The sequence below is a fragment of the Drosophila navojoa genome, chromosome X (assembly GCF_054131105.1).
Source record: "Drosophila navojoa isolate 15081-1374.11 chromosome X, UAZ_NAV_1.0, whole genome shotgun sequence".
Classification (NCBI taxonomy): domain Eukaryota; kingdom Metazoa; phylum Arthropoda; class Insecta; order Diptera; family Drosophilidae; genus Drosophila; species Drosophila navojoa.
This window is the reverse complement of record NC_142895.1, coordinates 15,189,420-15,211,567: the sequence shown is the minus strand read 5'-3', so window position 1 is coordinate 15,211,567 and position 22,148 is coordinate 15,189,420. Positions and strand designations below refer to the sequence as shown.

Sequence of the window (22,148 nt, the reverse complement as noted above, 5' to 3'; positions counted from 1 at the left end):
CACACATGTGAAATTATATATATAATGCATACATATATGCAGTTGCAATAAATATGGGCAATATTGTGATTAAACTAATTTAGACTTGAGCTTCGATCCAGTCAAAATTTACCTTAGTTAGCTAATGGGCGTGCGTGTTGAAAGGAGAAAGCGAAATATCTATTACCACAATTAAAACTAGCTGCTATCATTCAAATACGAGTTGCCCGAATCGATTAAGACAAACAGTTTGCTTGTTTATATATTCCTTGGAGCAAGAGAATTAAGAAATCAGATTTGATATATAAATCGGTTTATATATAAGTGGACAATATTATTTAGCTTTAGTTTGGTTAAATACATATGTATGTATGTAATTATAGCCTAGATAGGCGCATGCTCGAACATGTTATAATCCAATTGGATTATAAGTAATCCAGCTCATATTGCTAGAGCCTGCAGTATGTGCCTTGAATTTGCTGTATATACAATAGAATCCCGATAATTCAAAATCGAAAGGGGATCAGTTTTATTTATTCAAAATTCAAATTATCGAGAATTTTCGGCAATGAATTTCCTTCAAGGACATAGATGTTTTTTCGACTTATCGCGATTTTCGATTCACTGTAGTTGCTGTTTTTTATCAGTCTAGTCGTCATACACACACACTAATTTCCTCCTAGTAGCGTCTACCTGTTAGGGAATTATTGTATAGTTTTGCCATGTCGATTCTTGATATTTGTTTATGACAAAACAAGTTGATAATATTTGAAATAAGTTAGGCTATAACTTTCAGCAAGAATAAGAAAAACCCTGAAAGACAGAGTTTCCTAAAATCCTTGTACTCAACACTGATTTCAGCTTACCCCTTTTATACATTTCTAGCTAGATCTAGTTTCTCATGTTCTGTAAAATTGACGACACTTGTATTCATTAAGCAGAATACTTCATTTGGTTTCTCTGGATTCTATTAACGTCTTGGAATTTGTGATTAAACAATTAAAAATCAATAATTATGCTATACAAGAGCAAGGAAAACTGAGTATTTTAAAATATAATATAATATTCCTATTTTTTATATATATATACATATATATATATCTACGGAATACACATCGTGGTAGATTTCAGTAAACTTGGTGATTTTTTAATATACATGTATAAATAGACAATTGAATATAGTCAGATCGAGGCAGTTAGTCATGTGGATCAAAAGTATATATACTTGAGAGAGTGAATTTCGCCTTCATACATACAATCACCCAAAGGCTTTATAGACTCCAAGTCAAAATATCAATTGATTAAGGGTGTAAGAGAAGGCATATAAAATAAACTAAGTAAATCTAGAATAAATATGTATATTAGCTATATAATATATGAAATGTTTAGTATATAAATAAATGTATACATAATAATAGCTGCGCACAGATTAAGATTAACTCAATATAAACTTTCCATATTCCATTGCTGTGCGCGTGCCTTCCTCTGCGCTTCTCACAGCGCACAATCTTCGCAAATTGCCTTTAAATGTTCACACTCTGAGAGCCTGGCAGAATTGATGAATAAATTATGGCAATTAAAAGGTAATACCAACATGCCATAACTCAAAACAAATGAATGCCTTAGTATATAATCGTCGTCGGTTCTGGTATTTATGCTAGAGCAATGTTTAGATCGATGCGGATTGGGAGTCTGGTACGCTGCTTGTTTGGCTGCGACTGAGGCAAACAAAATGCGAACCACTTAATCGAAAATAATTGTAAACAGCCCACAGAGAAACAACAGAGCACCTGGGTGTAGCCCGGGCGGGCAATGTGAATCCTGTGAATAACTGGATGTTAAGATTTATAATGGGATCGTTTGAAAATAACAATGCCATATAAATATAGACAAAGGTAAGCCTTCTCTCTCTCTCTCTCTCTATCTCCATATATGTGTGTGTGTGTGTGTGTGCAACAAAAATGCAAAGGTAAACAAACGTAGTCGGAGCATTGGGGTTGGGGCAGGGTGTTTTACAGGTACAGGTAATACAGCCAGATGCTGAGGCTGGGGCCAATTCTAATGGAAATTTAAGCGTTTTGCAGCAGCGATGGCGGCCTGCATTTACCGTTAATTGAATGAGTGTGGGTGATGAAAGCCAGAAACCAACAACAAAATAAAAAATAAAATACACAAAAAAAAACAAGCATTTTCCTCTGCCTCCGGCAATCGCTTTGCTTTGATCGGCGCAGCGCCCGTAGCTGGCCAACTCGCTAATGCTAATGGCTAACAGACGCCATTTTGTTCGGTTGCCTCTTGTTCTCCTCCTTTCTCTTTCTCTTTCTCTTTTATAAACCAAAATGTTAATGCCCCGCTGCAGCCGCCGAGTACGGTTCATCTAGGGCCGCTCTTTACGGTTTATTTAGTGTCGAGGTTATGGCGCAATTTGTATTTATGGCTTCGTCTTATAGCCACAGCAGCAGCAGCAGCAGCAGCAGCACTACCAACACCATCAGCACCACCACCACCACCACCATGTGGTAGCAGTCCAATTAAAAGCATTTGCCAAATGAGGGCCCTGGGAAGCCAGTTCCCATGCAATGACTCACAACACGCCCACTCGCAGCGCGAGAGACGCTGGGAGCATCGTGCTCGACCAGTTAAGAGACGCCGGAGGCGTGGTCTCTCGCGCCGCCAAAGATCACGGAACGTGCGCATTGGGCTAGCGTGAAACTAAAGAGAGGCAGCATACATATATCGGATGTGGAGAGTGTACAGTGTGCACCGGCTGTGAGGCACGAACCGAGAAGTAAACCAGAAATTAGACAGCATTGGTCAGCAGTAAAGATCTATCTGGCTATATCTGTAATTTGAGCTATATGCATATTTTTTTTTTACAATTTAAATATTTTAATAAATACATATTTAATAATTTTGATTTTAATTTTTATTTAATTTTTTATATTTTTCAATCCAATATTCAATTATTTTTTCATTTCTTTGCTTGGTCTCAGCCGCTAAAAAGTTGTTTCTAGTTAGTATTCACTGTAGCTGTTGCTTTAGATATGCGCTCTGCGCTACAACACAAATGTGGAGCATATGCATTCAGTAGGCTTTACCCAAAATTAGATTAAATTAAGGTTTTACAATCTCTCATTGTAATGGAATACCCTAACTACATCTCTAACGGGGGATAGTTTCTTAGCCTTTACCATATATGCAACTTGAGCTATTTCATATATATATTATATACCATTTATTGGGGCTTTCATATAGGGTATACCATATATAGGGTGTTACGTATAGGCATGCCATATGTACATTAGCATATAGGGCATTTTACCTAGCATGATTTTATATATTTTATATTGATGATATTGGGTGTTACATATGAATGTATTCCATATAACATATAACAAAAGATAGGGTGTAAGCTATGTACTTGAAAGCTGTTCCATATAGAGTGTATGGTAATTTATATGGGATATAGCATATGCGGTATTTCTCTTAGAGTATACCACTATGGGTATTCCTATGGCATATATAGATATTTCATTTAAGATCTACCATATAAGCAAAGGGTATTTCCAATAGGATATTCTATATTTCAATTCAATTGAATACCTCATGTGCCTTATCTACATACACAAAGGACATATCATATAGGGTATACCATATAAGTGTAAAACGCATTTCATATAGGGTATATTACATATGTAACCAAGCGTATTACATATGGGGTACTTCGTATAAGGTATTTTATATGCTTTACCTATGTGATAGGACTTTTCGTATAAAGCATTCCACAAAGAGTCTCTCATAGTCGTCGATTAGACATTAGTTCTCTGTTATAGTGCCTCTACCGTTTATCATATAGAGTATTCCAAAAGAGTCTCTCATAGTCGTCCATTTAACATGAGTTCTCTATGTGTAGCGCCTCTACCGTTTATCATATAGAGTATTCCACTAAGAATCTCTCATAGTCGTTAATTTAACAATAGTTCTCTATGTGTAGCGCCTCTACCGTTTATCATAAGAGTATTCCACAAAGAGTCTCTCATAGTCGTCCATTTAACATGAGTTCTCTATGTGTAGCGCCTCTACCGTTTATCATATAGAGTATTTCACAAAGAATCTCTCATAGTCGTTAATTTAACAATAGTTCTCTATGTGTAGCGCCTCTACCGTTTATCATAAGAGTATTTCACAAAGAATCTCTCATAGTCGTTAATTTAACAATAGTTCTCTATGTGTAGCGCCTCTACCGTTTATCATAAGAGTATTCCACAAAGAGTACCTCATAGTCGTCGATTAGATATTAGTTCTTTATTATAGCGCCTCTACCGTTTATCATATAGAGTATTCCAAAAGAGTACCTCATAGTCGTCCATTTAACAAAAGTTCTCTATGTGTAGCGCCTCTACCGTTTATCATATAAAGTATTCCACAAAGAGTACCTCATAGTCGTCGATTAGATATTAGTTCTTTATTATAGCGCCTCTACCGTTTATCATATAGAGCATTCCAAAAGAGTCTCTCATAGTCGTCCATTTAACAAAAGTTCTCTATGTGTAGCGCCCCTACCGTTTATCATATAAAGTATTCCACAAAGAGTCTCTCATAGTCGTCCAATTGATATTAGTTATCTATGTGTAGCGCCTCTACCGTTCGTCAATGTTTATCCAACTCGTTCGTCTGCGATCAGCTCGAAGCTCTGCTGCCATTGGCCAATCGCTGCGTAGCTACACTTGGGCGCACTCACACACACACGGGCTGAGAGCCACTAACACACACACACACACACAAATGGGCAATGCTAAATTTGGATGCTGATGCCGACTATTGAGCATCTCGAGTGGCACAGCGATTGGTGAGCGGTGCCGCCGTCAGCCTGAACGATCCCAGCATCCATTGGACGGGCAATCGATGCGTCTGGCTCATTCCGCGGCCAAACTCTTCACAATACGGATGCGAGCGCGTGTGCAGCAGCAACGGGAAATATTCATTTCATTGAGTTCGAGTGTGTCAAGTGTGCGCAGACAGCGGGCAGCGCGGCATTGCGGCTCAACGGTTCAACGGTTCACGGCGCACGGTTAACGGTTAACGGTTCGACAGCAAATCAGTTCGCACTTGGCCGGAAGGTGGCAATTGAGACACCTTTCAGCGCTTTAAATTCGCAATACAATACAACAACAATCACAAAAGAACAGCAAGAGACGAGGGAGTCTGACTAAGAAAAGGAATCAAACGATCGGCGGGGTATACACACATATATCATTCATTCAATTAATCAATCGTTCGCTATAATCGACGGCTAGAGAAATTGGCAGTCAACGCGTTCGGACCATAAAACGTCAAACTCTAAAAAAAAAAGAACAAAAAAAAAAAAAAAAAAAAGAAAACCGATTCGAACGGGAAATCGTACAAATTCTTGGGAAAATCGGTGAAAATATTTGAAAATTGCGTCGAGGTGTTGAAGCGATTGCAATTTTTCCCCACAAATTCGTTTCTTTATATATTTTCTTCAGTTTCTATTTTTTTTTTTTCTGTGAGTTCGTGTGGTGCTTATTGTTGTAGTTGTTGTTGTTCTGATTGACACGCTGACAACTTGAACGGCGGCTACCTACATTTTATCAACACATACACGAACACACTGAGAGTGTGCCTGTCCGTGTGTACGTGTGTGTGTGTGTGTGTGTGCGTGCGGGTGTAATAATCAAATTTGACAACTGCGCGAAAAACTTTTGAAATCAAAACAAAACCAAAGAACTGAATGACCTGAAGCCAAAACAATATCAATTATTCACTAGTTTTTCAAAATTTTCGTGTTTATTATTCTATTCTTTTTTTTCTACTCAATTCGATTTTGGATTTCGGATTTTGAATTTTATTTTTTCGAATATCATTTATATGGGTTAATTGGACGCGGACACATAGCATATACACAATAGACTCACAAAGCAAGAAAGAGCAGAGAAAGAGAGAGAGAGCAGATATCATTTCAAAAGTATTCGTACGCAAATTGGCAACATGACACACATGATGGGCCCCACGGAATGTGCCAGCACCATGGTGGCCAGCATGCCTGGATTCCTGGACAATGGCCTCAATAGCAATCTGGCGGACTATGGCTTCTATGCGAACGACTACTGGACCTCGCCATACACAACGGGCGGGCTGAGTCCCATGAAACAGATTGAAGGTGAGTCCAAACTGAGTAAATAGAAAACTGATTTGCGAATATAAAGCAGATTTTGGATAACCTAGATATCTAGAACTACATAGTAAACAATTCATCATAGGGAAATAGGATATCATTTAAAGAATCTTGGAATCATATAATATTTCAACTTATAGGCACGTTTCATTTCGGCATTTCTTGGACATATTTAAATTGAAGAGTATGTTAAGAACGGAGTCGTTATTTCATTTTTGAGATATAAATTAATATATTTATAAGACAATATATGTTTGATAAAAAATAAAAATAAAAATAAAATAAAATAAAAATAAAAATAAAAATAAAAAGAAAATATAAAGTTTCAAATAAAAAGTTGAAGGGAATTGTCTATCCTTAAACATTTCCATTTTTATTTTATTTTTAGTTTTTTAATTTTAAAAAATATATATATATTTTTATTACTTGTTTTATTTATTTTCTGGTTTTATTAAAATAATAAAAAGTGTAAAGCAACCCCATTTTTAAATACTGCGAATTTGAGTGTTATTTTCTTATTTTTATTTTTACTATATTTTTTAATGTAAAACAAAATATAAGGGCAAAAATTTTTGTTTTTATTTTTTGTTTTATTTATCACAATTTTTTAAATTTATTTTTTAATAATAGAAAAATATGCAACTTAGTCAATTTTCACTATACTTTAATATTTTATAGCAAATTAAGATCCAAGTTAATTTCTGAGCTGCCAACACTAGTATAAATATAGCTGGAACTAAATAATTAACAGTAATTATATATAATATATTTTATATATAGTATTTTATATTTATATATAGTTATATACATATATATTTATATATTTTTTTTATATTTATATATAGTATTTTATATATAGTAAAAAAATTGTTCAACAATTTGTATTTGATTAAGGCAGAGGCTTTAGCCTATTCAAGTCATCAGAAAGTTCATATAAAGGTATAAAGGCACAGTCAAGCTCTTGTTATCCATTCATTTTTAAGTAGAGTCTATTAAAGTCTATTATTAATTAAAATATATGCAAATAATGAAGAAAAGAGAAAAAAGATTATAAGATATTAAAATATATTTAATCATATAGTGGCTGAGGCTTTGCATTGAAAAAACTTAGGTAAATGTCTGCAATTTTATTTTATGGCTTTACTAACTTAGAGAGAGTAACAAAAGTTTTCTTTAAGCAAACACCAAGTCACCGATCAAGTTCTAGCTCTAGCTCTAGTTGTACCCCAAGCAGCTCTCTATCCAAAGAATTACTGAAAGTACTTTGAGCCCGAATAACTGCACGCATATATGTATAAACAAAGGCGGGCAATTAGCGTGAAACTTCTTTAAATGCCTCGAGTCGCAAGCAATAAAATAAAATTGCGATTGACACTATTTGCTTTTGTTTTGGTTTTTATTTATATAGTGTTTGTTGTCGTTGTTGTTGTTGTTGTTGTTGTTGCTTTTTTGATGTTTGGGTTGGCGTGACAGAAAAACGATTATTTGTGCCAAACGCTAATTGATTTTAGAATTCATTCGTGAAGCCAACAGAGAGAGAGAGAGAGAAAGAGAGAGAAAGGAACAGCAGAAAAACCAAAAAAATCTCTCATTAAGCGACAATTGATGTTGTGGAGCATGCGACGCCGTTGGCGACCTGTCATGGGTCATTGGCGGCGACTCCAACAGCAGCAGCAACGGCAACGGAATTCCATTGCAACGAGCTGGGCTGCTCTGGCTGATTGCACTTGCTGCACTTGCAACATGCGGCAATTAATTGCAAAATTTACTGTGAGGCGCCTGTTGCCTTGTCCTACAAGCCAACACCCACCACCCCCCCTTCGCCAACTCGCTCTCTCTCTCTCTCTCTCTGTGCTAAGGGCCGACGCATTGCGTTAAATTTAGCTGGCAACTCAATCAACAGTCGCTGGCTCTGACGACTTTTATAATTGGATTGCCGCTATTCTTGCCGTTCATTATACTCGCCCGATCCAATTTGTCGTGCATATATACGTAGATATATATAAATATATATGCATATATATAGATATATATCCTCAGTGCTCCCTAGTCTTCCTTTAGCTTGCGCCTGCGCGACCTTCTCCAGCGCCAGCGCCAGAGCTGTTTGATGTCGCACTTTAAAATCATATAAATCATATTTTATATGTATGTATGTGCATTTGATTATGATATTTGCTAGGCCATACCAGAGCTGTTGACTTATATTTCCAGTCTCCACTCAAATAAATATATATAAATCTCATTTGATTTATGTGCGCAACGTTTTCGCTCATTTGTTTTTGCATCGCATCGCACCTGCAGCAATCTGATCAAAAATACCTTTGAATATCATAAATTGCCTTTGATATGATTTATATATAAATTCTATATATTTTTGTTTTAATTTATTAATTTTGTTTTAGTTTTTTTATTTGTTTGTTTGTTTATCTTGCTGCTCAAAATATATTCGTATATACATATATAATAATATTTTATTTATTTGTAATATTTCTAAATTTGGAATAATATTTATGAATTTTGATTTAAAAAATAATAAAAAACATCAAAAAAAAATGTTTTTTGTACTTTTATTTAGTATTCATAATATATTCAAAATCTTAAAAGATAATATTTGTTGTATATTATATTTATTATTATATTCCATTTTTATATATTTAAAATTGTAATTTTTAAATAACTAAAAAAAGATTTAACAACAAAATTTTTTGTTTAATTTAAGTCACAAATATTCAATAATATATCATATAAAAATGTTATGTTAATAAATAGATATAAGCTTTAAAAAGCCGTTCAAAATTTAAAGCCATTTATGTTCATATAAATAAAGTAAATTTCTTATTAACAAATTTTGTTTAAGTTTTAAAGCATGTTTATCTAAAAACAAAGACTTTTATGTGATCTTCAGCTGCTCCGTTCATATCGTCTTTATCTACTCTAGATTATATATTAAAGATGCACTATTCTAGTCTTTCGGTACTCTAGATTATACAATAAAGACGCACTATCCTAGTCTTTCGGTAAAAAAGAAAATGTCTCCGATTAGGTTATACGGTAGCTGGTTCACTAAGACTGACTTGTTTTTGGTCAAATGTATTATACAGATTCATTTCGACAGCTTTTGGTATAGGAAAAAATCAAAGAGGACTCAGCATTCGTAATAGCTGAACTTTTCGGCATAGCTGAGAATATGTGTGCCAAAGTAGTCCGATAGTTTTTATGCGATAGTTTTTGAATAGAGCTCGTATAGTTACTTCATGTTGCATATTAAAACAGTATAACCAAATATGTTTATATAAGTACAGCAAGTACTTAATACATGAAGTTCGTATACATATATCTAAAAAAATATCAGCTAGGATTATCTCTATATTTAAACATCAATTCAATTTCTATAAACTCACTTGCTTTTCCTCATTGACAGCCTGCATACAGACGGCTGGGAAGGATCGCAGCTCGTACAAGCCGCTGGAACAGATCGATGCGAAGCTGGCGGACATCGATGCGCAGAGCACGGGCAGCAATAGCACCAACAGCAGCAGCAACATCAGCAACAGCAGCAGCAGCAGCCACTCGAATGGCGCCGCCAATTGCCAGGAGCAAACTGATTATGCTGCTGGCAGCAGCAGCAGCAACGGCAACAGCAACAACAACTGCAGCAGCAACAGCAGCAGCAATGAAACGGCAACTGGTGCAGCAGCAGCAGCAACGGCATCAGCAGCATCAGCAGCAACATCGACGGCCAACAAAAAGTATAAAAACAGCCACAAAAAAGACAACAACACAGCAAGCAGCAGCAACACGTCAAACAACAGCAGCAGCAGCGGCAGCAACAGCAACAGCAGCAAAAACAATAACAATAAAGGTGTAAGTACTTCACTCTTACACCATTCCCAATCGATACTAAATGCCATTCAAACAGTTGCCAATGTAACATGCTCATGTCAAAGTCCATGTTAGTTGACAGCTGCAATTGCCATGAATATTTTTGCTCAACAATGTGTTGAAATCTTGTCTGTTTGTCATTTCAAATAAGGCACCATTAAATTATAATATTTACTAATAGGCGTCAACTAGTTTTAGCTACAGCTAAAAAATATTCAGCAACTGTCTTGTCAAATTTAACATGCAGTTGCCTTGCAGCATGACAAAATAGCTGCAAAATTTGATAGCTGAGTAGGTCTTGCTGTGGCTCTGTCCACATGTTTGTATATCCCTCTAAGTCATACTTAGATGCCTATTATTTGATATATGTGTATGTATGACCTTTTATTCAATATAAAGTACGAGCTTATCATTTGTTTTTCTCGATAACTTATTCCATTTCCATTATATCAATGATAATAGTCGGCTTATCAAGCATAATATAAAGTCGGTAAGAGTTTGACTGTGTAGATTCGACTCTTGGACGAAAGTTTATTATAGGTTTCAAATATCTCTTATTCAGGCATTCCCGACTAGAACATTTTTATAAGTTCTTATGATAAGTACTCTGCTTCCTGGATATAAATATATTTGTTATGTTTTCTAATAGAGCTTGCTGGGAATATGATAAATAATATATCTCTCTATACATATATATCTCTCTATATAATATCTCTCTCTATATAGTCTTCTATCTTCTTTATAATAATTCCTACTGTTTCTCATTTTGAACCTAATATCCATGATTTCGAACCTCCCTCACTTTGTTTAGGAGCCCGAGCCCGTGCATCCATCGCTGGCGCAGGCGATTGTAGTGCTGGAAACGAAGGCATTGTGGGATCAGTTTCATGCCCAGGGCACCGAGATGATTATCACAAAGACGGGCCGTCGCATGTTTCCCACATTTCAGGTGCGAATCGGTGGGCTCGATCCGCACGCCACCTACATCTGCATGATGGACTTTGTGCCCATGGATGATAAGCGCTATCGCTACGCGTTCCACAAGTAATTATAATACGAAACCGAGTGCAGCGGGTCTCAGTAAATCTCGGGTCATCTAATCACATCTACAACCCCATCTGTGTCTTCTGCAGCTCGTGCTGGGTGGTCGCTGGCAAAGCGGATGCCATATCGCCGCCGCGAATACATGTCCATCCCGATTCACCGGCGGCCGGCGCCAATTGGATGAAGCAAATTGTGTCCTTCGACAAGCTGAAGCTGACCAACAATCAGCTGGATGAGAATGGGCATGTGAGTATGGGCATTTAATTGGGTCATAAATTTATGCTTGGCTTTGTTTATGCGAGGCATAAAACATTTGGTAGCTGCCACCGCACCAAACGACAACAACAACAACAACAAATGATTATTATTCGTGCTTGTTGTTGTGGTTGTGTTTGGAAAGCTCTAAACAAAAAACCGGCAGCCGCCATCCGATAGCACTCGGCATTCGTAGAACACATGTCATGCGCTCTCTCAGCCCTCGCTCACGCTGTCCACAATTACCATTCCATTCCGCAGATCATATTGAACTCGATGCATCGCTACCAGCCGCGCTTCCACTTGGTCTATTTGCCGCCAAAGAATGCCTCGCTGGATGAGAATGAGCATTCGAGTCACTTTCGCACATTCATATTCCCGGAGACCAGTTTTACGGCCGTAACAGCCTATCAGAACCAGCGCGTGAGTATAAACCCATGGGCATCGGTAGGGGCATGAGTAGGGCCATGGGAACCGGGCATTTAGGCGGGATGCGGGCCCCACTTGACCCACTTGTCGTCGGACCCACTTGTAAATGACAAGCGCCAATGCTTTTCAGTTTTTACTCAAATTAACATTTCTGTAACATTTTGTGGTCGACAAGATTTTTGGGTCTCCCCCAGCCACGCCCAGCGATTGTTGAATGTTTTTAATTTCTTGTCTTCGTCATGTTTATTAAAGTTGAAAATTAGTTTCTAACTGAACGCAAATATTTAGCATTTCGCATGATTAACGACCGCCAGATACACTATAAATACATTTTGGAGAGCTACATAAACAAAATATATTTATCTATAAATGAGCACCTTAACAAATTGCTTTTTGCTTAATATCTAAACGATATTATTTATAGCGCGTGCTTATAATAAATAAGGTTTTTGTATATCGTATAACAATAAAAAAAATTCCATTTAAATTGTATAAATTATATATTAATATTCAAGAAAAATTTTATGGTATATACATTTGGAGAAATGTAATAATTATCAGCATTTTATATAATGAGAAACTGTTAATGAAATATATACATATATGAGCACATATTTTTTTTTATAGAATTCATACCCAAATTGTATGACATTTGGTTTATTTTGAATTTAAAAAAAATATTTTTATTTAAAAGAAAAATATTTGTATTTAAAAAAAAAAAAAACAAAATTTAAAAATTAAGAAAAAATATTTTTTATTTATTCAAAAAAATTTAAAACAATTTTTGAAAGATATTTTATTTTTTTAATTATATATTTCTAACATTACGTGAAAATATCTAAACATTTGCTTGCCTAATTTTGCATTTAATTTTTACTTAAAAAAAAAAAAAAAACATTCAATACAAATTTTTAGCTCTGGTTAATAATTTAGAAAAAAAAATTGACTTTTTTATTACATTACCTACTATAGTTAAAGAACTCCATTTATACAGAGACAAGAAAATCATATTTATATTCATAATTCTCCAAGAATTAAAATAAGGAAAAAATACATATATGTAAATATGTGTATATGTATGTGTGTGTGTATATATGTATTAAAAAATATTTGTGGTATTTTATTTTTAGCGCCATTTGAACGAAAGTATTTAAATTATTTATGCGCTCGACGTGGGTGTTAACACTTTTCGTTCCACAATTTATTGCAAATAAATTTTGTGTGTGTGTTGTTGTTGTTGTTGTTGCTTATGTAGTTTGCTGTTTGTTGGCTTGAATGCTTTGTAAACATTTTCTAATTTGTTGCATTTATATTGTAATAAAAGCAACAGCACAATGAATATTATTAACACAATTGGGGCCAAAACAATTTCCCCAGAATTTATAACAATTTCTATATATATATTATTTTGTATTTATAAATTAAAAAATATATATATATGTATATTCTTATGCATGCAGGTGACACAACTGAAAATATCGAGCAACCCGTTCGCCAAAGGATTTCGAGATGATGGCACCAACGATGTGTAAGTAGGCCAATATGGTATTTCTCTAAGCAACTACCTAGTCTATAAGTCCGCTAGAGCTTAACTAGAAAATATATAATATAGTATGTAAAGTATAAATGATTCAGGCAAACCAACAAATCTTGTTTAAGCCTCAGCAAAATATGACAAGAACTAAAGCCTTAAAAACTATTTATACAAATTACAAAAATATCAAAGAAACGGCAGATTGAAGCGAGACGACGCATGCATACCCTCTAAAGGTATTGAGGTTATGTAAGAGATACAAACATACATATATGTATACTAAAGTAAATATACGCTTGATTAGGATGTAGAGCTGATCTTAATCGTTTGTCCGTCCGTCCACATGAGCTAGAGACTATTTACATATGCATGAAGGAAACATATTGTGATACATCAGCTCTTTTGCAGGGTTCAGGGGATCTTCCAGTCGAGCAGCCTCAACCGTAACACTCTTAGTTGTTTTATTTATCAAATGGAAACCTTAATAGATGTTTGTAATATAATTTGTTATGAAATCGACCCACTTAGAGACAATGCCCAAATTTATTGTCGAACACAATTCAAATCCAAGCGGTCCGCCAGACAGTCCGTCGACTGGCTGCCGTTGCCGTTGCCGTTGCCTTTGCCGCTGGTTCAAGTCATTCCGGGAATTGCCGACGCGTCGCATCTACAAAAATAAAACACACATATGAAACAATAACTCAAAATGGGTGCGAGAACTTCAACTTAGAATGTGGAGCATAAGCATCTCCGGCTAGCTATGATGGGCCAGCTGACAGACATGCCAGCCAGCCAGCCATAAACAATTTTTTTTTTTGTCTCTCGCCTTTTTTCATATTTCGGCCGAGGGTCGATTGTAAACAAAAAAAAAAAAAAAAGTTGAAGCGTTTCTGAATGTTTATCAAAAATGTGAAATTTTGAATTTGAAATTTTAATTGCAGCACCAGCGGCAGCCTGGGCATGTCCAGCATGAGCCATGAGAGTCAAGCCCGCATGAAGCAGCAGCAGCAGCAGCAGCAGCAGCAACATCAGCAACAGCAACAGCATCAGCTGCAGCAGCAGCAGCAGCAGCATCAGCATTTAAAGGCCAAGGACCGAACGCCGCCAAACAGCTTCAGCTTGTCCTGCACGGAGCTTGTGGAGCAGCAAACGGCAGCAGCAGCAGCAGCGGCGGCAGCAGCATCGGCAGCAGCAGCCGCCGCAGCCGCAGCAGCAACAACAACTCAGTTGGGCATGCAGCTGCCAGCCACGCCCTCGAGCAGCTCAACCTCAGGCAATTCGCCCGATCTGTTGGCCTTTCAGTTGGAGGCAACACCGCTGCAGCAGCAACAACAACAACAGCAGCAGCAACAGCAGCATTTGCTTCAGCAACAATTGCAGCCAGCGCAGCAACACCCACAGCATCAGCAGCAACATCAACAGCTACAGCAGCAGCAGCAACAGCAGCAGCAGCAGCAGCACCAGCACCAGCAACAACAGCAAAGCCTTCATCAAATGTCCAGCAGCTATGGCGGCAACTATCATCATCCCTATCAGCATCATCAGCATCAGCATGCGGCAACGCCATTGACGCCGCTGTCGGCCAGCTCCGCATCCCCGCCAGCGCCGGGCGCGGCGGCTGCCGCTGCTGCAGCCACTCAGGTGATGGCAGCGGCCAACATCTACTCCAGCATCGGGCAGCCGTATGCGGGAGAGCAGAGCAACTTTGGTGCCATTTATCATCACAATGCGGCGCACTATCACAGCCATGGATACGGCAGTCCCTACGACAAGCTCAAGGTCTCGCCGGGTCACATGCGACAGGCGGCAGCCGCAGCGTACGGTATGAGCAGCTATCAGAGCTTCTATGGCAGCGCCGCGGCCGCCCATCAAATGATGCGGCCCAACAGCTACATCGACTTGGGGCCGCGCTGACAAGCGCCGGGAGAGGGTCAAGCTATGCCAAGTATTATTCTATATATAGTCAGTCTGGGGCCTGCACTCAAGTATTACAAGTATTTTCAACTAATCCAAAACTCAAGCTCAACTCTAATAATTATTATTAAATATAATTGTCTCACATTATATATATATATATATTTTTTTTTTTCTAGTATTAAGCGACAGTTTTGTGTCTAGTTCAAAAGTATGCCAAAAATGTATCGTAATTGTAAACAAATTCTAGTATGTAACAACAGTTTTTTTTTTTTTTTTTTTTTTTTTTTTACAAGTCTTTCATACCAAATGCGCTCGCATTGCCTTTGAATTGTTATTAAACTGTAATATTGTGTAAGTTTGCTAAGTGTTCTATTTAATTCGTATCTCTATCTCTCTCACTCTCACTCTCTCACTGTATCTCTGCCCCTTTCACTCTCATTTCCTTATTGTTCTTTGTACATATATAAACATTTAAATGCTGCAAACAGTTTCAACAACAATAAAAAAGCCAAATCTAAATTAACAAGAAAGCAAAAATGGATATTTTCTTAGCTAACGCTGAAATGAGCGAGCCAACAAAATGGCCGCCATTGTTTACGTTGTTCGCTCTCTGGGCATCTCTCGCGCTCTCGCGCTCTCTCACTCCCACACTCATGGTCCGCCGGCTCTTTCGCTCGCTGTGTGTAAACAAACAGTGCCATTGCCTTAATTACAGTTAACCAACGAAAGAGCGTGTACACACTTCCACACAGACACACCTTACTCATCAGGCCTTGCCTTGGACTTGCGGTTGTTTGGTTTGGCCTGCATGGAAACCAATTTGATAAGCTGCAAACGTTGACAAATAAAAGTCAATATTCTGTCATGGAATTTGTCTAAGCTGAGCACCTGCATATTTTTCTTTATCAAGGTAATCAATGCTTTAAATATTTATTTTCAGAGAATTTTCGTAGGCACAAAGCGTTTCGTTAGAGTTTGACTGGAAAGTTTAAATTGCGAATTTGACTTAAGCTTCTTCGCTTTACTCATCTCCTATATTAAACTAAATGTTAGTAACAAATATATATGTATATATATATATCAATTATGATAGATGAGCGTTAAGTATATAGATGTATAATATAGCAAATGCAGGAAATAGTTCCAGACTTACAAATTGTTTCATTTTTGTTTCATAATTGATTTATTTTTTTTGTTGTCTGTTCATGTAACAGACATACATACATACATATACCTAGTATAATCTCGATTATATACAGATTTTTCATTTTTTGAGATAACACACATCACGTGTAGTAAAGCAAGAAAATAAGCTCATCCGCAATATATGTACATATGTAGATTCCCTACTCGTAATATTATCTGAGAATGATTAATAGCTTTGCCAAGAATATTACTAAAAAATATTGAACATGCCAATCGCAGCCACGCCTGTAAATAAAATATGTGTATATATGTACATACATATACATACATACTTAAGTATATGGTACAGTCATACGAACTAATCTAATCAGTGCTCGATTATCGAACGCAGGAACGTATATCTATAGGTAGTAAGCTATATATGAGTGCTCGAGCTATATGATTTTACAAAATATATACCATTATACATATATTATACATATACCATATTATACATATACATATATTAAGGCGTGGGACCGCTCGGTGCGTTAAACCATGTGCCATGTGTTGCCGTTATCATTAGTAACGGTACACTTTATGACGTTTCCATGTCAGACTACAAATACACATGCACTTACATGTAGATATGTAGATCTATACTACCTATACACCTAGTATTGGAGCTACGTCTCGTTCATCTATGCGATTTCACACGTTGTCAGGAAGCAAACACAAAAAAAAAAGAAAAAAAAAAAAACAACCAAGTGACAAGACGTCAAAACGCGACATTCATTAGTCACAATAGAAATCCATAAAAAAAAAACAGCACCAAATATTCAATACAAAATATATACATACTATACTATACTATACTTATAAATAGCTAAAAAGTGACGTATTGCTATGGGGCAGCAGCCTGGTATCAAGAGATTGATTATATAGCACTATTGAACTTTGGCCGTGTCGCCCCGGCCCAATGTTCCGGGCAATTTCTAATGGATGATGATCATCAAAGAGCTGTCACACATACGTCATGCTCGCACGGGGTCCGTTTATCCAAGTTTTTCGCAGCGTCTAAAATTTAATACCGCCATTCGATGTTGTTGCTGTTGTTGTTGTTGTTGGCTCCATAAATAAAATCAAATTGGCATGCATTTGGGCATTCAGTTGAGACACGATCTCGAGCTGGGAGCACATTAATTTCTCAACACTTGCATAAAAATTCAAAAAAACAAAAACAATAACACCAAAAGGCAACAGCAACAACAACAACAACAACAAGAACACCAAGAAGAAGCAACTGATTAAAGCAGATGTGTCACTGAAGGCGGGAGGCAGCCAGGCAGTGGAGAAGCTGAGGGTATTACGTAGACCACAACTGCAACTACAATGGAAGAGCGCCTTTGCATGTGTTGTCCTATGTAATACTCTCTATCCCTAGTCTTTTGCTTTAAATGTCATTTAAATGTCAATGATTCACCGTAAATGCACTTGGGATTATCAAAAATACGGTAATATGATGATATCCATATTGGAAAGTAAAAATTGTTTCTTTATCAATTATGGGTAGAATATGTGACCAAGTGATATATAGTTTACCCATAGCAAAAATAAAGTTGAAAATTATTATTCGAAATATTTGAACCAAAAAAACTGAATAGATAAACACGTATATAATAGATAGAATATGATATAATAGATTATAATATAAAAGATTATAATATAAAAGATTAAAAAGATTATAATATAAAAGATAAAAGATGTATGTAAGTGTAAGTTGAATAGATAGACATACATACATATACATAAATAGAGCAATACAAAATTACGGATAGTTTTATCAATAGTTATTTATTTATGAAAAATTAGAATTAATTTAAAATGAAGAATTATTTATTAACTAATCATTCTCTTAGACGGTAAACATTTAGTCAATGCTATGGACTGATTCAAATCTAAGATAAGTCATGAAATTGGCAGCTCTGCACTTGGAATTTCTGTCTGTCTTTCTAGAATTTCGATTCGTTTTATTGACTTCCTCTTGTAAATCAAATAGTATGTATGAGTGGAGTTCTCTGTAACTAGCACCTGCCCATATACGCATCACCCGATGAGTAGTTAAGTCCATGGAATGTGATTCATTGCGTGCATTAGCAAATGTGACGCAACAGAGAAGTGTGAACTGAATAAGAGAGTATATAGATATCAGCAAAGATAAGACCTAGAATACATGGTATGGTATATAGTGTATATGGGTGTCTTAGCTTTATGCTGTAGCTGGCTATAGCTGGCAAGGCCTGATAAGCCTTATCGATGAATGACGTGAAGTAAGCGTTTAGCTCGTATCTATAAACATATATTGGCCTAGGATTGCAAGGCCAACTGCAAGAAGATGATGATGATGATGATGATGGTGATAATGGTGATAATGGTGATAATGGAGTGGACAGACGCCAGGCACTTGAGCTAGTCTCTGGCCATTAGATCGTGCGACCCTTTGAAAGTTGATTTCGGGATGCCACTGTAAAATGACTATCGGCATTCAATATTTGAATATTTATGGCTGACATGCACTGCGGTAGGTCGCACAGCTATGTGCGTGTGTGTGTGTGTGTGTGTCACTGTTGTAGGTGTGCGGTGTGTCGCCTGGTCGAGCGAGATTTGCGTTCGTCCCCGTCGTCTGCTGGTGTCAAATGGCTTCAAGGATTTCAAGTGGCAAAACAACAACAACAACAACAACAGTAACAACAACAACAACAGTAACAACAACAACAATTACAACTGCAACTGCGACTGTGTCATTGTTGTTGCCTTTGCCTGTTGCCAGCGTCTGTTATTCTTATCAATTTCACTCTGCCGTTGCTGTTGTTGTTTGCTGCTTTAGTTGTTGTTGCTGTTGCTACGTTTTCCGCACTAAACTCAAGGCGCGTCCATAGCTAATCGCTTTGAAAGTGAAACCGTGTTTATATTTTGCTTTAATTCATTTTCCCGCTTTGCCATTGACACTTGAACCTTTGTTTATGCGTGCCTCGCGTCTGTTTGGTATTCTACATCCAGTGCACGTCTCTTCCTCTCTCTGCGATCCCAAATACCCTGTAGCAGATGTGCAGAGACTCGACTTCGTACCGACTTGACTCTGACATATAGCTAATCTTACTGCAAGTTGTTTATGGTTCGGTTTACGAGAGTTGGAGTTGACTTGATTTTGGCTGGAACTTATATATAAGTTAAGCTCTCCCACACTAGAGCTTTAGTGATTGGGTATGCTGTGTTGGGTTCTTGTGAATATAAAGAACTTTGTGTTCAATGAAATAATATATTTTATATAATTTAGTAGCAATAGATGTAAACCCTCTCTAGTCCGAATACAAACCGATCCCAAATCAGTTCTACTCATTGGGTTCTCCCCTTGAATGTCTGACTGAACTCTCCAGCCTCCTTAGATTGTCGATAATCTTATAAATATATATGCATATATTGGTTCTTATATCTCTGATATTTACTCCTAGTCTTAATATACTCCTACACGAAGTGAATACAATGTTCATCGTACTGTCCGTCCGTCTGGCTGTCCGTCTAGCTGTCCGTCTAGCTGTCCGTCTGGCTGTTCGTCCGGCTGTTTGACACATGTTCATATATGCTCGTCTATGAATTGCCTATCTTTCATGGTAGCCCCACTGGGAGCATGACAAATCTAGAAATTACTTGTGTTGTATAGGTGCTGGATTTTTCAAATTAAAAAAAATCTATACTAGTGCTGACATTCCAAGATCGATACTAGACATCGGCTCAACGATTTTCAAGGCTTAGAAAAGTTTTATCCCATTGACCAAAAATATAATTTTACTAAAACTAACTAAATTATTGATATAAAGCATTTGCTTTAGTTATGCTGGTTAAAAATAAGTTGTATATGATATTAGTTTTTTTTTTTTTTACGTTGTTAGCTTGACGTTTATTCTGTAAAAAACTTGAAACACACTTTTTGGAAATGGAAAATTATTAGATGGAAATTTTAGATGTATAAATTTTTGATAGAGTTTGCCCTATAATGAAAGGTGATTTTTTCAGACTTTGCATGAAACTTTATTTTCATCTGAGAATATTTAAGATTTGATATACATATACTTATACACATATTATAATGGTCTAGCTGAGGATGGAAATTATAGAAAACATCAATTTTACTGGAGCATATCATTCATATATTAATCAGTCAGAACTGCCCAAAACTTCTCGCTTTTTATGATTATTAAATTGTATACTAAACTTCTAGATAGTTAGGTTTGAGCCACAATTGTATGTAAACCTGAATTGGCCTTAAAGGTTATTAATGTAACTGTAAAATATAAGGATATTCTCTATTCAATTATGAATCTTTAATCATAATTTAATATCAATTTTTCTTGAATCAAAATCTTTAGGCAGAGTTCAGATTGCAGTCAACGAACATCCAATTAGATTAACTGCTCTATTGTGCAGGGTATGCTTTAGTCTCCTCATATATACGTATGTGTATGTATATACTATATATAAATTTACATATGCCTTTGCTTAGTTCAAGTCTGAAGCAGTTGTGAAGTGCTGCAATCCTTTGCTTCTTTTTTTGTGGCCACCTTTTCCGGGCGTTTGGGGCGCACGCATGCGCGACTCTCGAGTGGATATTGACATATTGCTGGCACGCCCACAAACAAATCTGTGCAGCAGCATGCCCACACGAGAGTGGCCCCTACAGCAGGCAGTCAGACAGTCATGCCAGACGCACGTGCCCGCCAACAGACGACGACGACGACGACGACAATTCGACGGTAATAAAAAAAATGAAAAAGGATAGGATGGCTAGGGAGATGGGAGATGGGAGTGGAACAAAGCTGACTGGCTGGCAACAAAGTAGTCGTTGGGTTTATGAGCCGTGAAAATGATGAAATAAAAGGAAAGCATTGAGTGCAAAATGCTTGTGCGCGAATATGTATGTATGAACAAATTATATTTTGATGGCTGTCGCTGGGGGCTAATTAATATTACACAATATTGCAACAGGCCATCAATTAACGTGGCATGTAGCAGTTGCAAGTTGCCAGTTGCAGTTGCAGTTGCAACTATCAGTTGCTTTGAGCGTCGCTCGTTGATTCAACGGAAATTGAGCGAGTAATTCAAGAAACTGTTGCTCGGAAATGTCGTGCCATAAAAATCGGTTTGCCACAGCGTGTTGAAAGTTGTCTCCTCGGCATCGGGGGCCCGATGCCCCGACCCGGACCGGCTCCGCCATCCTGGGCAGCTCCGGCGCACGCACTTACCGAAATTAATGCGATCGATGACAACGCCGCCGCTGCTGCTGCTGCTGCCTCTGCAACAATAAAAGGCAAGGGCCCAAAAATAGCTGGCATACATACGTACATGCATCTACACACTATAGCGTCTATAACATTATGCTGCCTGCCGAAAAGGGACAAAGCAGCCACTGAAATTATGACACGATGTTTTCTTCTGCTGCACAATTATTGCCAACTGTTAACAGATTTGTTGGCCAAGCCGGCAAACTGCAAAAGGGGGAGCAAGGGGAGCAACAGCAGCAGCAGCAGCAGCAGCAACAGCATCTTCTTCTATGTCTGCTGCAGCATTTGTTTGATAATGATAATGGCATGTTGATGTCGATGGCACTTTCCATTGGAAAATTGAGTCATTTTCAGTGGAATTATTGCCATTCTTATTGTGAAAAGATCGAGAAAAGCGAAAACACAAGTTAAGCATTATAGAAATTATAATGCAGATACCAAGCAAAAG

General features: G+C 37.1%; 1 protein-coding gene across 3 annotated transcripts; it reads left to right on the top strand.

Annotated features, from left to right (window-relative positions):
- The first annotated feature begins 4,842 nt into the window (after nt 1–4,842).
- org-1 (T-box transcription factor 1) lies at nt 4,843–15,820 on the top strand. 3 transcript variants are annotated; one of them, XM_089263577.1, is made up of 8 exons: nt 4,845–5,064; nt 5,896–6,160; nt 9,597–10,039; nt 10,869–11,101; nt 11,191–11,347; nt 11,618–11,779; nt 13,246–13,313; nt 14,261–15,820. In XM_089263577.1, exons 2-8 carry the CDS (start codon nt 5,989–5,991, stop codon nt 15,231–15,233), a joined length of 2,208 nt encoding a protein of 735 aa, XP_089119703.1. In that variant the 5' UTR covers nt 4,845–5,064; nt 5,896–5,988; the 3' UTR covers nt 15,234–15,820. The 3 variants fall into 3 exon arrangements, with proteins under 3 accessions (XP_089119704.1, XP_089119703.1, XP_089119702.1); XM_089263576.1 differs by having other exon boundaries at nt 4,845–5,217; XM_089263578.1 differs by having other exon boundaries at nt 4,843–6,160; nt 10,872–11,101.
- The last annotated feature ends 6,328 nt before the right edge of the window (nt 15,821–22,148 follow it).

Bases quoted from the DNA above. Each gene is read 5' to 3' on its own strand.
- org-1 (XM_089263577.1), top strand. From the start codon at position 5,989: ATGACACACATGATGGGCCCCACGGAATGTGCCAGCACCATGGTGGCC. The intron at 10,040-10,868 runs GTAAGTACTTCA...CACTTTGTTTAG, and splicing joins AAAACAATAACAATAAAGGT to GAGCCCGAGCCCGTGCATCC. The intron at 11,102-11,190 runs GTAATTATAATA...TGTCTTCTGCAG, and splicing joins TATCGCTACGCGTTCCACAA to CTCGTGCTGGGTGGTCGCTG.